The sequence below is a fragment of the Pteropus medius genome, unplaced genomic scaffold, assembly GCF_902729225.1.
Source record: "Pteropus medius unplaced genomic scaffold, Ma_sr-lr_union100, whole genome shotgun sequence".
In the NCBI taxonomy this organism is placed as follows: domain Eukaryota; kingdom Metazoa; phylum Chordata; class Mammalia; order Chiroptera; family Pteropodidae; genus Pteropus; species Pteropus medius.
The window spans coordinates 7,933,262-7,951,239 of NW_024352785.1; the positions used below are offsets into that span (position 1 = coordinate 7,933,262).

Genomic DNA, 17,978 nt, shown 5'->3' on the forward strand with positions numbered 1-17,978 from the left:
ATTTTTTTCTTTAAGGTAAGTTTACTAAGACTGCTTATGATCACCACTGTTTTACCCAGGAAAAAAAAATGCCCTGCTCCATATTATAATATTTGGGTGATACTGTCCCTTATTTTTGATATCTTTATATATATATTTTTACATCATGAGACATCATTCAAAAGGAGAACTAATCAGTTTTATTTGCCTTAAAAATATTTTACAGACAGGATATTTAATCTTGATAGTTTTGTTATGCTCTTTAGTCAGTTTTGTCTAATTCAGAAGGATCCTAGTAGTATGGCTGGTGTAAAGCTCAGTTTTTCTAGTCCAGACAAATTGTCAGGGTCACCATAAGATACTTGGCTGATCAAGCTGGAGATGATGATTTTTAACTTTTTCTCTATACTTAAACTATGTAGTTATAGTTATATGCAGTTTATCAAAAAGCGTAAAGATGAAGGCATTTAAACGGATTACAAATGATTGACTTGCAAACTAGGGAGTCCTCTTGTGTTTGACCTTAAAGGCTAGAGAAAGAAAGTGAAGGCTGTTTTGACTTAACCGCTGCCAACTAAATTACAGGTTATAGCATACCTCCTTTCACTCTCCCAGAACTGCTCTTAGAGCCAGGTGTCATCATTAGCATGTAGTTGCTAGCTAATGATATAAATGACAACATACATATACTCAGAGGTGGACAAGTCTCTAGAGGTTCCTTAAACTGGTTTAAAAAATGACTGGGAAAGAAGACTACATGTTAGCACTGAAGGTGACACCAGGGGTGGTTTCCATTTTAGCATCTCAAAACCAGACAAATCTAAAGCTTATAAACAGATTTTTAAAAGGCCACAAGACGGTATCACTAGTTCTACAGGGAACTGGGAGCTGTAGATTACTGATACGTGTGTACATTTCCCCATTTATCACCAAAGTGACTGCTTTACGTAGCTGTTCTAGTAGTCAGCTGCTACGATGTTACGAAAACAACCAGGCCAACTTCCATTCACGCTCACTTACCACTTAACTATTCATTTAAAATACTACTCGTTTGTATTAATTTCCTGAAATACTCTTCAGCAGATCACACGAGCACAATGGAACGTTCAGCTTTTGGCAGGTGCTCTCCATGAGCATTATGCATGCTATATAGTCAGTAACATTTCCCTACCTATATGTATGCACAAATACATTCAAAACATTTAATACAAAATTGTACATTACATGAATGTAGAACCTTAAAGAGTATCCTGAAATATAAGTACAGAGAAAATGCATGCAGAGAGGGCCCATTAAAGTACAAAGCCTGTGGGATATCTAATTTTACTTTAATATTTCCTGCAGGATGGTAACATATGTCTTTCTCTACCCAGAGGCAAAATATATTTTCCAAAAAATTTGGACGCTGCCCATTGCATTAAATTTAAATTAAAATGCTCCCTATGTATATAGACAGTAAAAGTAAGCAAAACAAACTTACAACACATTCCTTTTTTTAATATATCAAAAACGTTTCCAAGGCAACATTATGTTAAAATGATTATACCACAGTCCCTAATACAACATCAAGCTCTAATAGGAAGGTACAGAGAGGGCGGGAAAGTTTCATCCAGTCGGTGGTTTAGGTGCTCTTCTTTTCTTCACCCAGTAAATTCACGGCAGCTTTCTTGGCTGTGAAGAAGAAAGGAAATTTATCAATGCTGTTCGTAATTCTGGCTCCGGGCTTAATATAGCTACTAAATAACAACTATCCTCCCTTATGCATCAGATTCCTTGGGCATATGGTGTTCCTCTGTACAATCAAGAAATTCCTGTTTGTGTCTGGGTGCTCACCTGTACAATTTCACTATGTCTCAATCTGATGACAACTAGGTCATCCATCTATTCCGTGGCGACAGAAATCAGAGAGTCCTCATTCCCTGAATCCAGAAATGATTGTCTATTTATACACATATTTTTGTTCTCTTATTGTGCCACCATTTTCTCCTATGATGGGAAGAGTGTGCTGCAAGTCTCTGAGTTGGTGAGGAGATACTATGTTCATCAAGAAAGTATTCTTACACATCTGTGGGAGACTAAGCCTTGCCCGTCCTAATTGCTAAGTAGCTTGGAACATGCTGTAGGAACTGGTGTGTGTGTGATGGAGAAAGGGAAGGGGTTTTCTGGAAGCCTCCGAGACCTCCTGTGAGATTCCACAACTGGAGCTGTTTTTTGATGGAGCCCGAGTCCAGTGATGAGACCCAAGGAGACCCTCCTTGTTCACCAGCGACCTGACAGCTTTCCCTTCATTTGATTACTATTGCTGATCAAAATTAACAACAACAAAAACTGCAGCCTCTCTCTTAACTAGACTTTTGTAAATATTTACTTCCCGGAGAATCTAGAGCTTGGAGAAAAGTCTAAAACATGTCAGCGTGTATGTTCCTCCTTAATTTCATTCTGACACCCCTGCTTAGGAATGTATCACATTGTAAAACTGAATTAAAATAGAATTTTAGAGTATTGATATCTAAGAGAACCAACAGGCTAAGAACTGTGGGCAAACTAGACAGAAATGACATTATCAGAGGTTGCTGGTTAGGCTAAGGGCAAGGAAAACAGGAAAAAAAAGTTCTTAAAAAGAAAACTGGTGATCCCAAAGCGGGAGTATGTGAAGGTTACAAGTTATAATTTAAAATTGTAGAAAAATGTATTGAAGTAGACTGGAGTTCTATGTACAGAAATAGGAGTTCAGAGGAGAGAGAGGTCTGTGAGGGAGAAATGGGGAGAACACATCACTGCGCGGACACCAGTGCTGCTGGAGAACTGTCTGGGTGTGGATCTTACCTCCCCTGGTCAGGTCGCCTCTCATCTCCCACTTTCTAATTACCATAGAGCTCTAACAACAAAATTCTCCAATTCTATGTCCATTGCCCACTTTTCTCCGATTTCTGAAAACCTTACTGTGCCCTTTGGAACTTAAGACCCATCACCAGCCAAATCTCTATTGTCAACCACTTCTCCAAACATTTCCTTTCCTTTCTTGCTTTTACAGAAATACGGCTATTCCCTGAGGACACTGCTTTCTCACGTGGTGGCTGTCCCCCCCCCTCCCCCGCCCCCTTCTATGACCCTAGTGCCACTGGGCCTGTTGATCTGGTAAGTGTTACCTTTGTTCTTCATTGCCACATTCAGAATCTCATGTCATCAGATTATATCTTCCACGAGCATTCCTTTTTCCAGTCATCTCTGACCCTTGGGCTATGCTGACATTTAAGATTTTAGCTCCAAAGTTATTATCACTCCCTAATACTACTCCTAATTACGAATGATTTCAGTATTCATGTAGATTTATGTGATCCTTCCAATATCCTAACCTTAGCTCCTCCCTTCATATTCTATCCTAACTACTCCTGCCTACCTCAGGCACTCACTCATGATCATGTCACTACCAGTAACTGCAGTCCCTCTATAATCTCAGTGTCAAGCATCCTGCTCTCCACCATCCCCTATCATTTGTAGCTCATTCCTTCTATTATCCTGCTTCAGAGTTGGTCCCCACCACCTGGTTTTATCATCACTGATCTTACCACCTTTTCCACTGTTGGCTACTTTGCTCCTTATCCAGCTTAAATTCCATTGTCAAACATTAATCACTCCTTAGTCCACTCTCACTTCATAGTTCTTACCTAAAAGTAACCCTGATACAACTCTCCAAAACAGACAAACCAGTTTCACTTTAAATTCATGGACACAAATCCCAAGTGAGCCTTTAATGATGCCTGGCAATCACATGACACTGTCCCGGTCCATTCACTCTCCCACTGTCTTAGAGGGGTCAGCAAATTCCAGCCACACTCAGTGGTTTACATATTGTCTGTAGCTGCTTTCACTCTGCAATGAAAGAGTTGAGTAGCTGCAACAGAAACCTGATGGGCTGCAAAAACTAAAATATCTTGCCCTTTTTCTGGGGTCAGAAAAGTTTGTTGACCCCAGTGTTAGACAACTATTTCATACCTTCTCCTCTTTCCATCACTTCTTTCCCTATCCTCTCTCACTCGACCTTTTCTTCCTACTTTACTGAGAAATTTGAAGGAATCAGAAATTACTTCTATAAGCTCCTATCGTCACATATACTCTGAGTACCCACCAGCGTCTTTACCCATAAACCCTGATTTCCCTCCTGTTATTATAAACTGTTCCTGTGACCAATCCCTCTGTTTGTACGCTAGAGCCTGTCTCCTCTGGTCTAGTCGAGGACAGACGTCCAGCAATTCACCCTCTCACTTCTATCATTTTCTTGCTCTTTGCAGGATCACTCCCATTAATTTTCAAACATACTTTGATTTTTTCCACCTTAAGGAGAAGAAAAAAAAATCCTCAGGACCCTAGTTTCTTCTTCCAGTTATAGCCCCATTCTTCTGTTCTCTGGTAGGAAACTTCTCAAAACAGTTGTCTATATTCTCTCATGCCTTTCCTCCCCTTTCTCTCAAATCCATTCCAATCCGGATTTTGCTTCCGCCGCTCCACAAAACCTCTTTTGTCAAGATCACTAGTGCCTTCCTCACTGCTAAATCCAATGGTCAGTTTTCAGTCCTTATTTTACTTGCCCTGTCTACAGCACATGACACAAAGGATCACTCCTTGCTCTTTAAAACACTTTCCTCAATTGGTCCTAATGATATCATAGTCTTGTGGTTTTCTTGCTACCCCAACTGGCCACTCCTTATCAGTCTACTTTGCTGGTTGCTTCTCATCTCCCCAGTCTCTAAACACTGAAGGCCCCAGGGCTCAGTCCTTGGACCTCTTCTTTTCTAACCACACTCACTTCCTTAGAGATCTCATTCAGGTGGTGGGGACCAACTATATGCTGGTGACCCCCAAACTTACATCCCCGGCCTAGAACTGTCTCCTGAATTCCTGATGTCTTTATCCAGCTGGCTGTTTGACTACTCTGTGTAGGTACCTAACAGACACCTCAGAGTTATGTCCAGAACTGAATTCCTTATTCTCCCCTTCTTAACCTCTTATACCTAGTCTTTCCCAGCTTAATGGCAACTTTAGCCTTCTATCTGTTCAGGCTAAAAAGCTTGGCCTCGTCCTTGACTCCTTCCTCATATTCCACGACTGATCCATAAGCAAATCTTATTGGTTCTACCCTTAAAATCTATCAAGAATCCAATGACTTCTTACCTCTTTCGCTACCATTACAAACCGGTCACCATCAGCATCTCCAGCCAGATCACTACAATGACCTTTTAACTGGTCTCCTGATTTCCTCCCTGGTCCCCTTCAGTCTATTCTTAACACAGTGGCCAAAGTGATACTGTTAAGATACAGGATGGATCATGTTGCTCCTCTGCTCAAAATCCTCCAGCGGCACCCCATCTCACACAGAGGAAAAGCCAAAGCCTTTACAATAGCCCATAAGGCATTACATGATCTGTATTCCAGCCTCCACCCCGAACCTCTCTGACCTTGTCTCTTGCTCTCCCTCTAGATGGTTCTCTTCCATACTGCTTCAGCCTCTAGGCTTTCGCATGTGCTGTTCCTTCTGACTGGAGCATTCTTCTCCATGGTTCCCTCCTTTACTACTTGCAAGTCTGATTCAGTATAGCCTTCTTGGTGAGGATTTCCTAAATCACTCGAAAATTGTAACCTTCCTTTCAGCCCATAGCACTCCCTATCTTTTTATCTGCTACATTTTCTTCCATGTCATCTGCTGCCTATACCATATAACTTACTTTTAAATTTTATTGTCTATCTCAATAAGATTGTAAGTCATGAGTTCAAGAAGTATGATCTTTTTGGTTCACTGGTTAATCCCCACTGCTATGAACATGCTTGGGACATATTAAGCACGTTGATAAATAAATATTCGTTGAATGAATGAGTCAGGAGAGCTATGAGAGAATGCATTCTCTAGGACCTGTAACAAAAGCAATTTGAACAACATATTAAGCAGTTCGCCCTGAACTGTATTAAAGAGAATGTACCTGAATATACATACAGATGACTCTCTAAACTCTGCCCACGACACGAAGTCATTTTTCCTAATAAACTGACTGAATGGTACATTAAATGTGGCATGGAGGAAGAATCTTGAGAAAAGTAAAGGGCACAGGCAATGTCTTGGTAAAGAAATCCCCAAGTAATTCTGTGATTTGGCCGAGGACAGCTAATGGGACACAAAGGCCAGGAAGCTTATTATTTGGGCCCAGTGTATCATATCTCCTCTCACATGCTGAACCAAACTTCTTTGAACTTACCTTCTTTAGCGATGGCATCTGCAGTCTCTTTGGCTTTGTCCTTCAAGTCACTCACCACATGGTCTACCTGGGACTCATGCCTCAGGAAGAAAGGACGGATGATGCGCTTATAGAGCAGTTCAGCCCCGTTGGAGGGGCTCGGGGCCATGCACCACAGCAAGAAGCCGCACTGCACAGAAAGAGAGCCAGCACGGTAACAGGAAGGCGGTGGACATCCCGACAACACACACCACCCACCGCGACTCGGGACGGCACTGCCTCTGCTATTGTCTCCAATAGCATTTCCAGTGTTTTCTGCGAGCTACAGGTGGGCTTTTCTTAGATGTAAAAAAATGTGGCAAATAATGGGCTAGTAAGGAAAAGCTGAGACTGAAAAAGAAAGGTAAAACACACCAAGTCCAGACAGCTTAACTTCCTTTCTAACTTGGGCCACTTTTTAGTTTATAGCTATAAGAGGCTTTTATTTATAATTCTTTAAATTTTAAAAACACAGTACTTACCTGCACATGGAAAGCCCTGTGTGGATAAGCCTAATATCTATGAAGCTTGTTCTTAGTAGGCCTACCTTGGTAAGTTTGTCACATTTATTAATCCTATTATAGAAAAAATACCCTGGCCATTCTTGAAATCTTCCCATAGTGGAATCTCAGTTTTTAGTAGACCTTAGCTTTCAAGGAATCTTTACAGTCAGATGTTCTCTTCTGTCACCTTGAATGTAGATATTATTCCTAATTCTTTCTTTATAGCTCTACTTAGCCACTGAGATTTAAAAAAATCAGTAAGAATTCTGCTCTAAAAACTTAAACAAAACTTGTCACACACATTCCAGAACCAAAAAAGAGGCATTTCTTTGCACCCCCCCCAAAAATTGTCACCTATATATCCAAAATAATTTTACTATTTATTCAAATGATAAATAACATTTCAGCACTTCAAGCTGTCTAAGCAGTTTATTCCTACAAGATAATGAGCAACACAGGGAATATTCAGAGTGATATGCTCATTTCCTTAGAAAGTTTAATAAACTACATACTGGGTGGGTTTTTTTAGTTTGAGATTCTAACACCCAGCCTAGATGAATCTATAAAAACGGAAGTAATTTCTTGAGATTCCAAATCTACTTTTTACAACTTCTTAAAGTAACTACCCTTCAACTTCTTATGTCACATATTTAACTCTATAGCCTTAGTCCTTGGTATTCCAAATCAAAGACTGCATTCAAATAATCAAGAAACTATACTGCTTTTCTAAGATAGTTCTTTGAACTTAAAATGCACCTATTTGTGCCCCGAAGCTCACTCTATCAGTACTGTGTTGGCTCTAAGAAATATATATTACATAGTGAAGTTCTATTACACTCAAAAAATAAAATGCAAGTTTCAACAGATTATTCTCTCTAGATTACATGAACTATAGAACTCTAGAAAAGTACAGTCATGAATTAGACACAAGAGCAGGGGGAGCAAGCTTTCAAAAGACAGGTTATCAGACTGAATTAAGAAAGACAAACTGTAGCTATACGCTTCTTACAAGAAACACACTTAAGACAAAACCAATTAAGAACACTTAAAGAGAAGCCAAAAAAGAACACTTAAAGGGATTTTCATCTCTTTATTTATATTAGACAAATATCAACTTCCAAAATAGCTCATATGCTAATATTAACAGTACATAAATATTACTTAAGGCAAAATAAGCACAATGACAAAAAAAGGAAAACAAGTCATCAAGATGATTCACGTGAACCTATATATCTTTGATATATGTAAATTACATATAGCTAAGTATATATGTTTATATAATTTTTATTTTTATAATTATATATAGCTTCCAAATATAGCTCTGAAATATGTAAATTAAATTCAGAATTATATAGATAAATGGACAAAAGCCACAATTGTAGATTTTAATACTTCCATTAGAAATTGACCTATCAGACTAGAAAATAAAACTACAGAAGAACACCATTTAAAATCTTGATCTCAAGATATATACAGATTTCTCTACCCAACAGGGATTCTAAGAGAATTTTATACTACATTATGTGGAAGGTGTCCCCAACCCCTGGCCTCAGACCGGTACTGCGGTCCGTGGCCTGTTAGGAACCAGGCCACACAGCAGGAGGTGAGCAGAGGGCTAGGGAGCAAGCTAAGCTTCATCCGTATTTGCAGCCACTCCCCAGGGCTAGCATCACCACCTCAGCTATACTTCAGATCATCAGGCATTAGATTCTCATGGGAGCACCGGTCCTTGGTGCCAAAAAGGTTGGGGACCACTGAAGAGGGTAAGAGAATGTGCTCAAACTGGGTTCCAATGCTGGTTCTGCTGCTTACTAGCTAGGCAAGCCTTGTGCATGTTATTTAATTGCTTAAATATGTTTTTGATTATAAAATAATTATTAGTTGAAATTTTTTTAAAAAATCTACCTCCTACAGATTTTTAAGAAAATAAGAAACATTTGGAGCACCTGGCATAGTAGAGGCTTTGTCTCTTTCTCAAGGATACTGTCTTCTACCAACATCCATGAAATAGTAGCAAGCTAACTTACTAGCTTTAAGTAAAATCAAATCCCAGAACCAACATACACCCTTTTTAAAACAAGTATTCTGTAATTCTTTTTTTACTACATGAAATGAAATTCAAAGTAATGATATACACATAATTACCAAAAAAAAAAAAAAAAAAATCAAGATAGTACAGTAGTCCTCCCTTATCCAAGGGGCAAATGTTCCAAGACCCCCAGTGGAGGCCTGAAACCACAGATAATACTAAATCCTTTATATATTGTTTTTTTCCTACACATATATACCTATGATAAAGTTTAATTTATACATTGGGTACAGTAAGAGATTAACAACATATAACTAATAATAAAATACAGTGATTACAATATACTGTAATAAAAGATATGTGAATGGCTTTGGGGACTTGATTAAGTAAAATAGGGTTGCTTGAACACAAGGACTGTGACACCACAACAGTCAGTCTGATAACGGAGACAGCTACTAAATCACTGATGGGAGGGTTATTTCTGGCATGTTTCGTTTAATATTTTTGGACCACGGTTGACTGCTGGTAACTGAAACTACAGAAAGCGAAACCGCGGATAAGAGGGGACTACTGTATTCTAACTGCAATATAAAGGAAAAATACAGTGAAAATAATTTATAGTAAAATAATATGTAAATGTTCAAGCCAGATTGTACTAAAAAAAACACCATAAAATACTCTTAAGTAGAATCAGTGACTATAACAGTTAAACAAAATTTCCTCCGTATATTCCCAAAAGGTTGAGAATTTCTGGACTAGAAGGACTACATAGCCTGCTTTCCATATCAGAGTACTCAGTCAAAACAATAAACACAAATGATTTTTAAGCCAGCCTTCCTTTTACCTCTCCTACCCCTGATGTGTGACAGACTCCAAAACTCATTTACTGAGCACAGCACCAGGGAAACAAAGTTCAGAGTTAGGAAGAAAGGAGGGGAAAGCATGGCAGTAGGAAGGGGGAGGGCAGAGATGCAAACTAGCCATCTCGTAGTCTCAGTATACGTGCGTCTGCAGCCACCCAAACGCTCCAGTGAGCCCTCACAGACACACGATGGCAGAGTAAGACCTTCTGTGACAGGTCCACACACTTAAATAAAGCAATTCCTTGAACTACCCCTCAGTACCTCAGTAGGTATGTTAGTTTTATGTTTGCTGTTTTCCCAGTGGCTCTGCTCTGGTACCCGCTGGGCTTGGCCAGTTATCCTAGTGAATTAGAAGATGTTGCAAGAGAAAACCTTCGTCTTCTGAACCACACGTCTGCATGAACCCCAAATGAAGAACTAAATGACCATAGTTTTCACTGGCTTTAGCTTTTGTTTCCTCTGCTTAGATCCAGGTTACAGAGATTAAAAACCAGTTTGGTTTTTAATATCCAAACATTCATACAATGTTCTCCACTGGTTGCTTATATAGGCAACACTACACACACACACACACACACACACACACACCCAGACTCAATACAACAATTTAAACAAAATTATGTGTAGGAAAAGGAAAAGTTACATTCTTGACAGAACATCAGAATTCCATGTGGACATTTTGAAGAGTATGCAGCATGTCCAAGGGGATGTGCCATGTACTACTGCATGAAAAACAATAGTTTTTTGTTGTTGTTGTTGTTTTATGCCTACAGTACCTGGTCTTCCTAGGTGGTCTCCCATCCAAGTACTAACCAGGTTTGACCCTGCTTAGCTTCCAAGATCAGATATTGGGCTCGTTTAGGGTAGCATGGCCATAGACCATGGACCGTGGCTCCACTGCGGCATGAGCCCAGGACCTTCTGCATGTAAAGCAGACGTGCTAATTGTACACTGTGGAACCACATCGGAAAAGCAATAGTTTCTTACCAACTATATTAACTACAGACGGCCCCTGACTTAGTGATTCAGCTTACAAGTTTTTAACTTTACAATGGCGCAAGAGCATAATACGCATTCAGTGATGTTTGGTAGGTTAGGTGTATTAAATGCATTTCAACTTATAGTATTTTCAACTTACAATGGGCTTATCAAAACGTAATCCCATCATAAGGAGCATCTGGATTTGGACAGCAGTAAGTGTTTTTAGCATCTACCATCCTAATATGATATTTGTTACATATATACAGAGATGTCTTGCCGTGTTTTATTAATATTTAGGAAATTGATATGGCATTTTAGACATGTAATACAATTTAATTTTTTACCATTTAAAATTGCAAGAAATAGTCTCCTGGCTGGTATTCCTATGTAGAATATGTGATTTTCAGGAATGGATTATTGATGTAGAGACAGATGTTCATCCCCTCTAAGAATTAATTTTTTCTTCTGCAGGACTTTAGAAAAGTCATAAATTAATGTACTTGAGGAAAGTATACAAGACAGTAGTAGTATTACCAAGTTCTTACTGTTGTTGAAAATCTCTGAATTATCATCTACCTATGTAGATATCAACCCTTCAGCAACCTATAAAAGCTGTTCCATTCACCTTTTCTGTATAAATTAAGGCAAGACTACCAGACAGCACCAGAGCCAAGTATCTATATATTTTTGCATCTCTCCCATGTGATTACTTTGTAGGCTATACTCCAGACTGTTAATTTAGTTCTTTCCAGTAACCTCTGGCTATTGTCTTGAGAGAGTAAAATAATTACTGCTCTCTACCTACATCCTTAGCATTTTCCAGTTCTCCAATGAAATAATGTTCTTATATTAAAAATAAAGTTAATTACTGTTCAACTCTCAAGGTGATATTCAGCTGTCAGATTTTACAACTCCCTTTTTAAAAAATCTCTGTAACTATTCTACAGCTCAGGAGTACCCTGAGCTACACAGTTCTTGTCATCCTTTTAATCAAGCTGCCCTCAAAGTGCCAGGTGACGATACTTCCTCAAGGAAACACAAGGCCACCCTTAACCTGCAGTTCAAAAAGTCCCTGTTATTTAACTGAACTCTTGGCACTATTAGCACTGACACACTAAATCTTTAAATTACAAATGATAATAGGACAGATAATTCTGTCTGTGATTCAAATGCTGTCATCATCCAATTTTCCCTTAGAAAGGATATCTCAAAGATAGAGATGTGCTTAATATGCAGTTTGGGACGAGCCTGGTCAGAACTGAGAGTTAATGTCAGAAAAAAATATATTTCAACATTGACCTCTTGATATGCTGCAATCACTTGATCAGAAACATAAATCTTCAATGCAATATACACATGATCTATTATTGAACTGTACACTAGAAACCTATTTGGTTTTATTAATCGATGTCACTCCAATAATTTAAAAAACCCATAAATCTCAGGAAGCCTTTCCAGTAGAGTCACAAAACTAGTGATGGGCTAAAGCTAAAACAGACTGCTCAGAATGCACAAACAGAAGTTTAAAACAAACATGTGAAGGGGGAGATTTCTCTATCTTTTTTGCCAACTACAAAATTAAGTAGAGAAATGTTATGCTCTGTCAATAGGTGAAACAGATCCAGACAGGTGACAGTCTGGATTAGGACTTAAAACTTGCTAGAGTTTATTCAACCTTGTTTTAAAAATCTAAAATAATGATTTAAATGAGGCTGAAGATGAGGCGCAAAGATATTCATTGCACATTAGTTAAAAGAGAAAAATGAATCTAAATATCTATCTATTGGGGAGTGGGTAAATTATTACCTATAAGGAATAGACAGCTACGTCAAAGAATATTAAGTAACATGAGAAAATACTCATTGTGTATTTTCATAGTCTTAACCATACATATATGGTTCCATACATATACGGTTAAGACAATAATATATATATGCACTTCTACTTGTATTTATGTATATAGACCAATATATTTGCAAATTAAAATAGGAAGATGACCCAAATGTTAACAGTGGTAGAATTACAAATGCTTTTTTCTTCCTTCTCTAAAACATGCGTCCACCTCACCCCAGCACACATAAATGTAAATGTAAACAGGATAACATCAGGGACTTTGTTTTATTCACTAAAGTGTCCCCCAGACCTAGGAGATTCTGGCACATAGAGATTCTAAATAAATATCTGCTGAATAACGGAATGAGTATATGCTATTTTCATTATCAGAGAAAAAGGGGATTTTACATTTATTTTTAAACCCTTCTGTTCAGCTCATGATCCACTGTTTCTCGCTCAGTCCATTGTATGTGATCTTCTCAGCTCACCTTTGATGTCAAACCACTAGTCCCTCTTATTTACCTCCAATTTATAGGCTGCTTTAGAAAAATGAAAAACAGTACAAAACCACCAATATTAATTCTGCAAAAGATAAAATATTAAAACACGTTCTTATTTGCAGGCCTTTCTTTACCCTCCCATACAATCACCAGGTGAGTATAGCAATGGCTTCGGTAAGATCTATGCTAGTCCTTGACCTGGGATACTCTCCCTTAAAACAACTTCTACATACTCTGCAACTCAGAGACATTCTCAGTCAGTTCATTAAAGCCACTCAAAATATGTTACGAATGCAGGTGGAAAGCATTTTGATTGACAGCATAAACAATTTTAAATCATCTCAAGTATATTATCTACTTGAAACATATGCAGCAAATTCACTCTCATTGCCATACAGCAAAGGATTACTAATGGACGCACATTCGTTTTACTGTTAGGGAAGAAAATTTGCTGCCAAGCACTTTTTGTAATGTATTTCAAAACAAAATATAAATGATTTAATGATCATCTCTTATTTTGGATCCTCTCTCTACCTCTCCCATTAGCAGAGGTGACCAGGAGCAGGCTGTCAGCCGTGCTCATGTTTCAGAGGTTTGAGGTCAGACACCGGCCTGATGGTTCTGCTAACAAGATACCGTCCACTGCAGCAAGCAGGTGGACTCAAGGCAAAGGCCAAGTTTCTTTCCAGTAGAGAGAGTATTGTGATGTCACTACCATTAGATGGATCTTATGAAGGGGTTCAAAATTATTTGAATTTTAAAATATATGGAATCCAAATTAAAGATTATAAAAATATTTTTATAAGTGCTAAATGTCTTTGAATAACAAAAACAAAAAATATCTAGCAAGCTCTGAAATCTTAAATCTTCCCATAGACCAATTTTTTCCATTTGTTTAAAAGGAAAATTCTTCAGCTGTCTTACGAGGCCTTCTGTGGTAATGTCATTCAGAATTAAAAAGATAGATATACTATAATGAGCATGTTTTCATTTAAAATTTTAAACTATTTAGCTTCTTGTTTTTATTTTTACCATGAATGATGTCATACTGTATATAACGTTCTGTAATTTATATAATTTTTAAAAATTTCTATATCCGAACATATGGATCATTTCCTTCCCCTTAACTGGATGTACTATTAATTCATTTAACCATTTACCTGCTGATGGACTTCAGTTGTTTATAATTTTTAGTTATAACCAACAATGCTGTAATAAATATCTTTATACAGCTCTCTTATGCAGAGCAAATATCTCCTTAGGATACATACTTAAGAACTGCTAGAAAGAAAATTTTCAATTTGACAAGTAACTGTCAAAAGGTCCCTTAAAAGGCCATTCCAATTTATACCGTGACACCACCACCACACATCCATTTTCCAATATATTCACCAAAAACAGACAATATTAATCTTTTAAATATCTGTCAATTACATAAGCATAATATGATACTTCACAATTTTAACTATCATTTCCCAGGTCACTAGAGAGATGTTAACTGGCTACTCATATTTTTCTCTTCTGTGAAATGTCTATAATTTTTGTCCATTTTCTTTTATCTGTAAACTTTTTTTATATATTCTATATACTAATTCCTTGTTGTAAATGTTGTAAATATGTCCCCCTAGTCTGTTATTATTTTAACTTTGTTTATGCTGCCCATTGTCACATAGACATTTAATTTTTAAAAATTTTATCTAGTCAAATTTATCAAATCTTTTTCTTTGTGACTTTTATGTTTTGTCTTTGCTCCATTACCTCCAAGATAAAAAATTATCTCATATTTCTTTGTAAAACAAAGGTTTTGGCATATTAGTCCTGCCTTGTATGGCACTGAGGAAAACAGATGGGGACTAAGTTGCCAGGGCAGTTCCTTCTCAATACCTCCTGCTCCAACCCCTACAGATGTGAATTGCAATTTAACAGTATCTCCTTCTAATACTGTTTGGGGAGCAAAGGGTTACACCTTGACCTGAAAAGCTGTTTTCTGAGGGAACAGTGATTAACTGTGGTTCCTCTGCTGCCTGGGGCTCCCTACCCCAGAACTCACCCAGCCCTACCAAGAGCTTATTAGGACTGGCACAAATTGGAGTGTGGCCTTTCTCCCAGTACCCAACAGAGTAGCTGATAACCCTGGAGGAAAATGGGCTTAGAGGCCAAAATAAGAAGGTATTTGAAAAGTACAACCATTTCAAAAGAAAGACAACACAATCAACATGGATCCTGTCAGCGGCAGAAATATTAGAACTGAATGACCAAGAAATTTAAATTGGATCACTAACTATATTTTAAAAATGTACAGCAATATGAAACAAACAAAAAACAAATAGGAAAGAGCCAAGCAATAATATTAGGTATGAAAAATATAATAGTTCAGATAAGGAACACAATGTATAACATAAATAACAGAATGGAACAAACTTGAAAATTGGAAGATGAGACTGAGAAAATCTCCCAGAAGGAAAATATAAACAGATTTCTAAAATAGCTAAAACCAAAAAACAAGAAAAAATATATCCATAATTACCCAGAAATAAAAATTGAGATAATATCAACATAGTGGTGGTTACAGTGAGGGAGACCAAAGAATGAGAGAGCTTCCTGTATCTAATTTCCTAAATCTAAATTTTTTTAGATAAAAATTTTAAAAAGTAGAAATGCAGAAAAAGTAGGACAAATTGAAACAATAAGGACATGAGACATAGGTCTCATAAATAAGAAAACAATGATTAGTTCTAGGGGAAATAAAATACTGCAAGAATACTACATGTATACTAGAAGGCCCAACTAAACAGTATTTACAAAGTCATAGTAATGTAAGTGGTGAATGTCTGCCTACCCAAAATTATGATGCAGACACCTGAGGAAGATGGGGATGTGGGAAGACTGCACGTGTTTGGCCGGCATAAGAAGAGAGCCAAATCTTCATCTTCCAGTGAGAATCAAGAGCTAAAGCATAAAATAGGAAAACTAAAAGATGACTAAACAAGAATGTTACTTAGACACATAGCAAAACAATCTGCCATAAATGAAGGGATAGTGGTTGCTTTTAAGGAAAACAATACATGGGGCACAGGGATGCAGAACTGCTGTTCTTAAAAAATCTTATAGAACTATTTGAGTCTTTAAACTATGTGATGCAAAACTTGTATTAAAACGAATACTTAAGACTATGAAGGGAAAGAAGAGGACCTAGAATTCATAAGGGCTGGACACACCACCCTCTCCAGCTTGGGAAGTCTGGCCCTGGGAACCAAACTGTTTACATCTTGTGCAACTAATGGGAAGCAGGGCCGCTTCCATGGAAGACACTTGAGGAATCAACTGAAGACAGCTTGTCCCATTTAGGGAGAAAGAACCACTCTATGAAAAGGTGTGAAGTTTCTTATTCTCATTAACCTCTGGTGCAAATCTGGAGTCGATACAGGCCCCATTGGGAATGAATTTCAACTTCCTACTCCTTTTCCACACATGGTGGTAAAGGGGCCATTCCTCTGCCAAACGAGGTGTGTCAGGCTGCACCTGCCAGCTATTAAAATGACTTCCTCAGAGAGCCAATTTCATATTTTTCCTCCCAACCTATATAAGAAATAATGGGGTATGGCCTTCATCACTACAGAAATAATGATCCCGCTCCCCATTTTGAATAATCAATGCCCTGCCAACATTTGCAATGCCTTCTGCATGAAATGTAGATAACACTGCATGAAGATAAGATCTTGGCAAACAGCAGTGTTTGTGCTAAGTCTTAGTATTTCCATCTTTTATCATTATCAAACACATCTTAAACACACAATTGCTTTGGCTGTTTCCAAGACAGCATACAAAAAAATGTTAGACATGTTGAATCTTGTCTTTCTGTTTATATGATCTAAGGCAGAGCCACAGATATCCAACATTCAAGCATTCGTTCCTATTCTTTGTTTATTGGTCCTGAGATGGAGTTTATTTTAGGGGTTGGGAGCAAATCAAATACATAGATGGAAGGAAACAGCAGTTCAGGAACAGCCGACATACCTTTAGCATGTAGTAGAAGGGGAACCATGACAGGAAGAGGTCGGAGAAGAATTCGGCAATGCTGAACACACCATACACCACCCAGTAGGTGAGCCACTGGGTGTCGTCTTCTTTGTTCGGACTCTCTATGGCTTTAATTCTGAAAGGCAACACAAAAGCAAGCATACCATGTAGTAAGATGTCAATGAAACATTTTCAGACATTACACTTTCACAGCCTGCCCACCAACACCAACTGAGAAACAGGAAAATGTATGCAGTGTGTCACTATACACAAGAGTACAAGAGACAGAAAACAATGTGGAGATATCAGATCAAGTCATTATAACTACATGTTCCAGTCATCTTCTGGTCACCAGGGAAACAAGCACCAGCCGTCGCCTGAATCTCCACCCTGCTCAGCATCCACCTGGGCCCCAGGAGATGCCACCAATGACTGGGAACCCGGGGAATTCCCACTCCCCAGGGGATTCCCACCACCAGGGATATATCAAGAGCTGTCTCATGGTAACTCAATTCTTCTGCACTTTTAATAACTGGAGTACAGCATGGGTGAGTAGGAATTTACATAAAGGAACTTCTGGAACACAGTGCAGGCACTGCCCAAAGTCCATAACATAGTTCTTAACAAACAGTTGAAAACAAAAAATCATGGTGTCCATGCTGTTCTATCATTATGCAATCCTCAGGCTATGGTCTTTCCTCCCCTCACCAGTTAACAACATGATTTTTCTCGGTACCAACTACTGCTCAAACAAAATTCATTCTAAAAATGAAGAGAAATAAATTTAAAATAATCTTTTACACTTTTTTTATTACTGTCCCCTACTCCGTCTCCTTTGGTAACCATCAGCTTGTTCTCTATGGGCCTGTTTCAATTTTGTTTATTCATTTATTTTGTTTTTTTAGATTCCACATATAAGTGAGATAATATGGTATTTGTCTTTGTCTGACTTATTTCACTCAGCATAATACCCTCTAGGTCCATCGATGTTGTGGCAAATGGCA

The 17,978-nt window shown here is 38.0% G+C and overlaps 1 protein-coding gene and 1 pseudogene across 1 annotated transcript in view; both read right to left on the minus strand.

Moving 5' to 3' along the window:
- Positions 1-156: 156 nt before the first annotated feature.
- Positions 157-17,978, minus strand: part of REEP5 (receptor accessory protein 5) — a 33,755-nt gene continuing 15,933 nt past the window's right edge. Inside the window, exons 3-5 of the mRNA XM_039848464.1 lie at positions 16,972-17,110; positions 6,228-6,396; positions 157-1,650 (exon numbers count right to left, since the gene is read on the minus strand). Coding sequence (XP_039704398.1) covers positions 1,601-1,650; positions 6,228-6,396; positions 16,972-17,110 — 358 coding nt within the window. The 3' untranslated portion in view covers positions 157-1,600. The remainder of the gene's footprint in view (positions 1,651-6,227; positions 6,397-16,971; positions 17,111-17,978) is intronic.
- LOC120591038 (uncharacterized) lies at positions 10,405-10,520 on the minus strand (annotated as a pseudogene).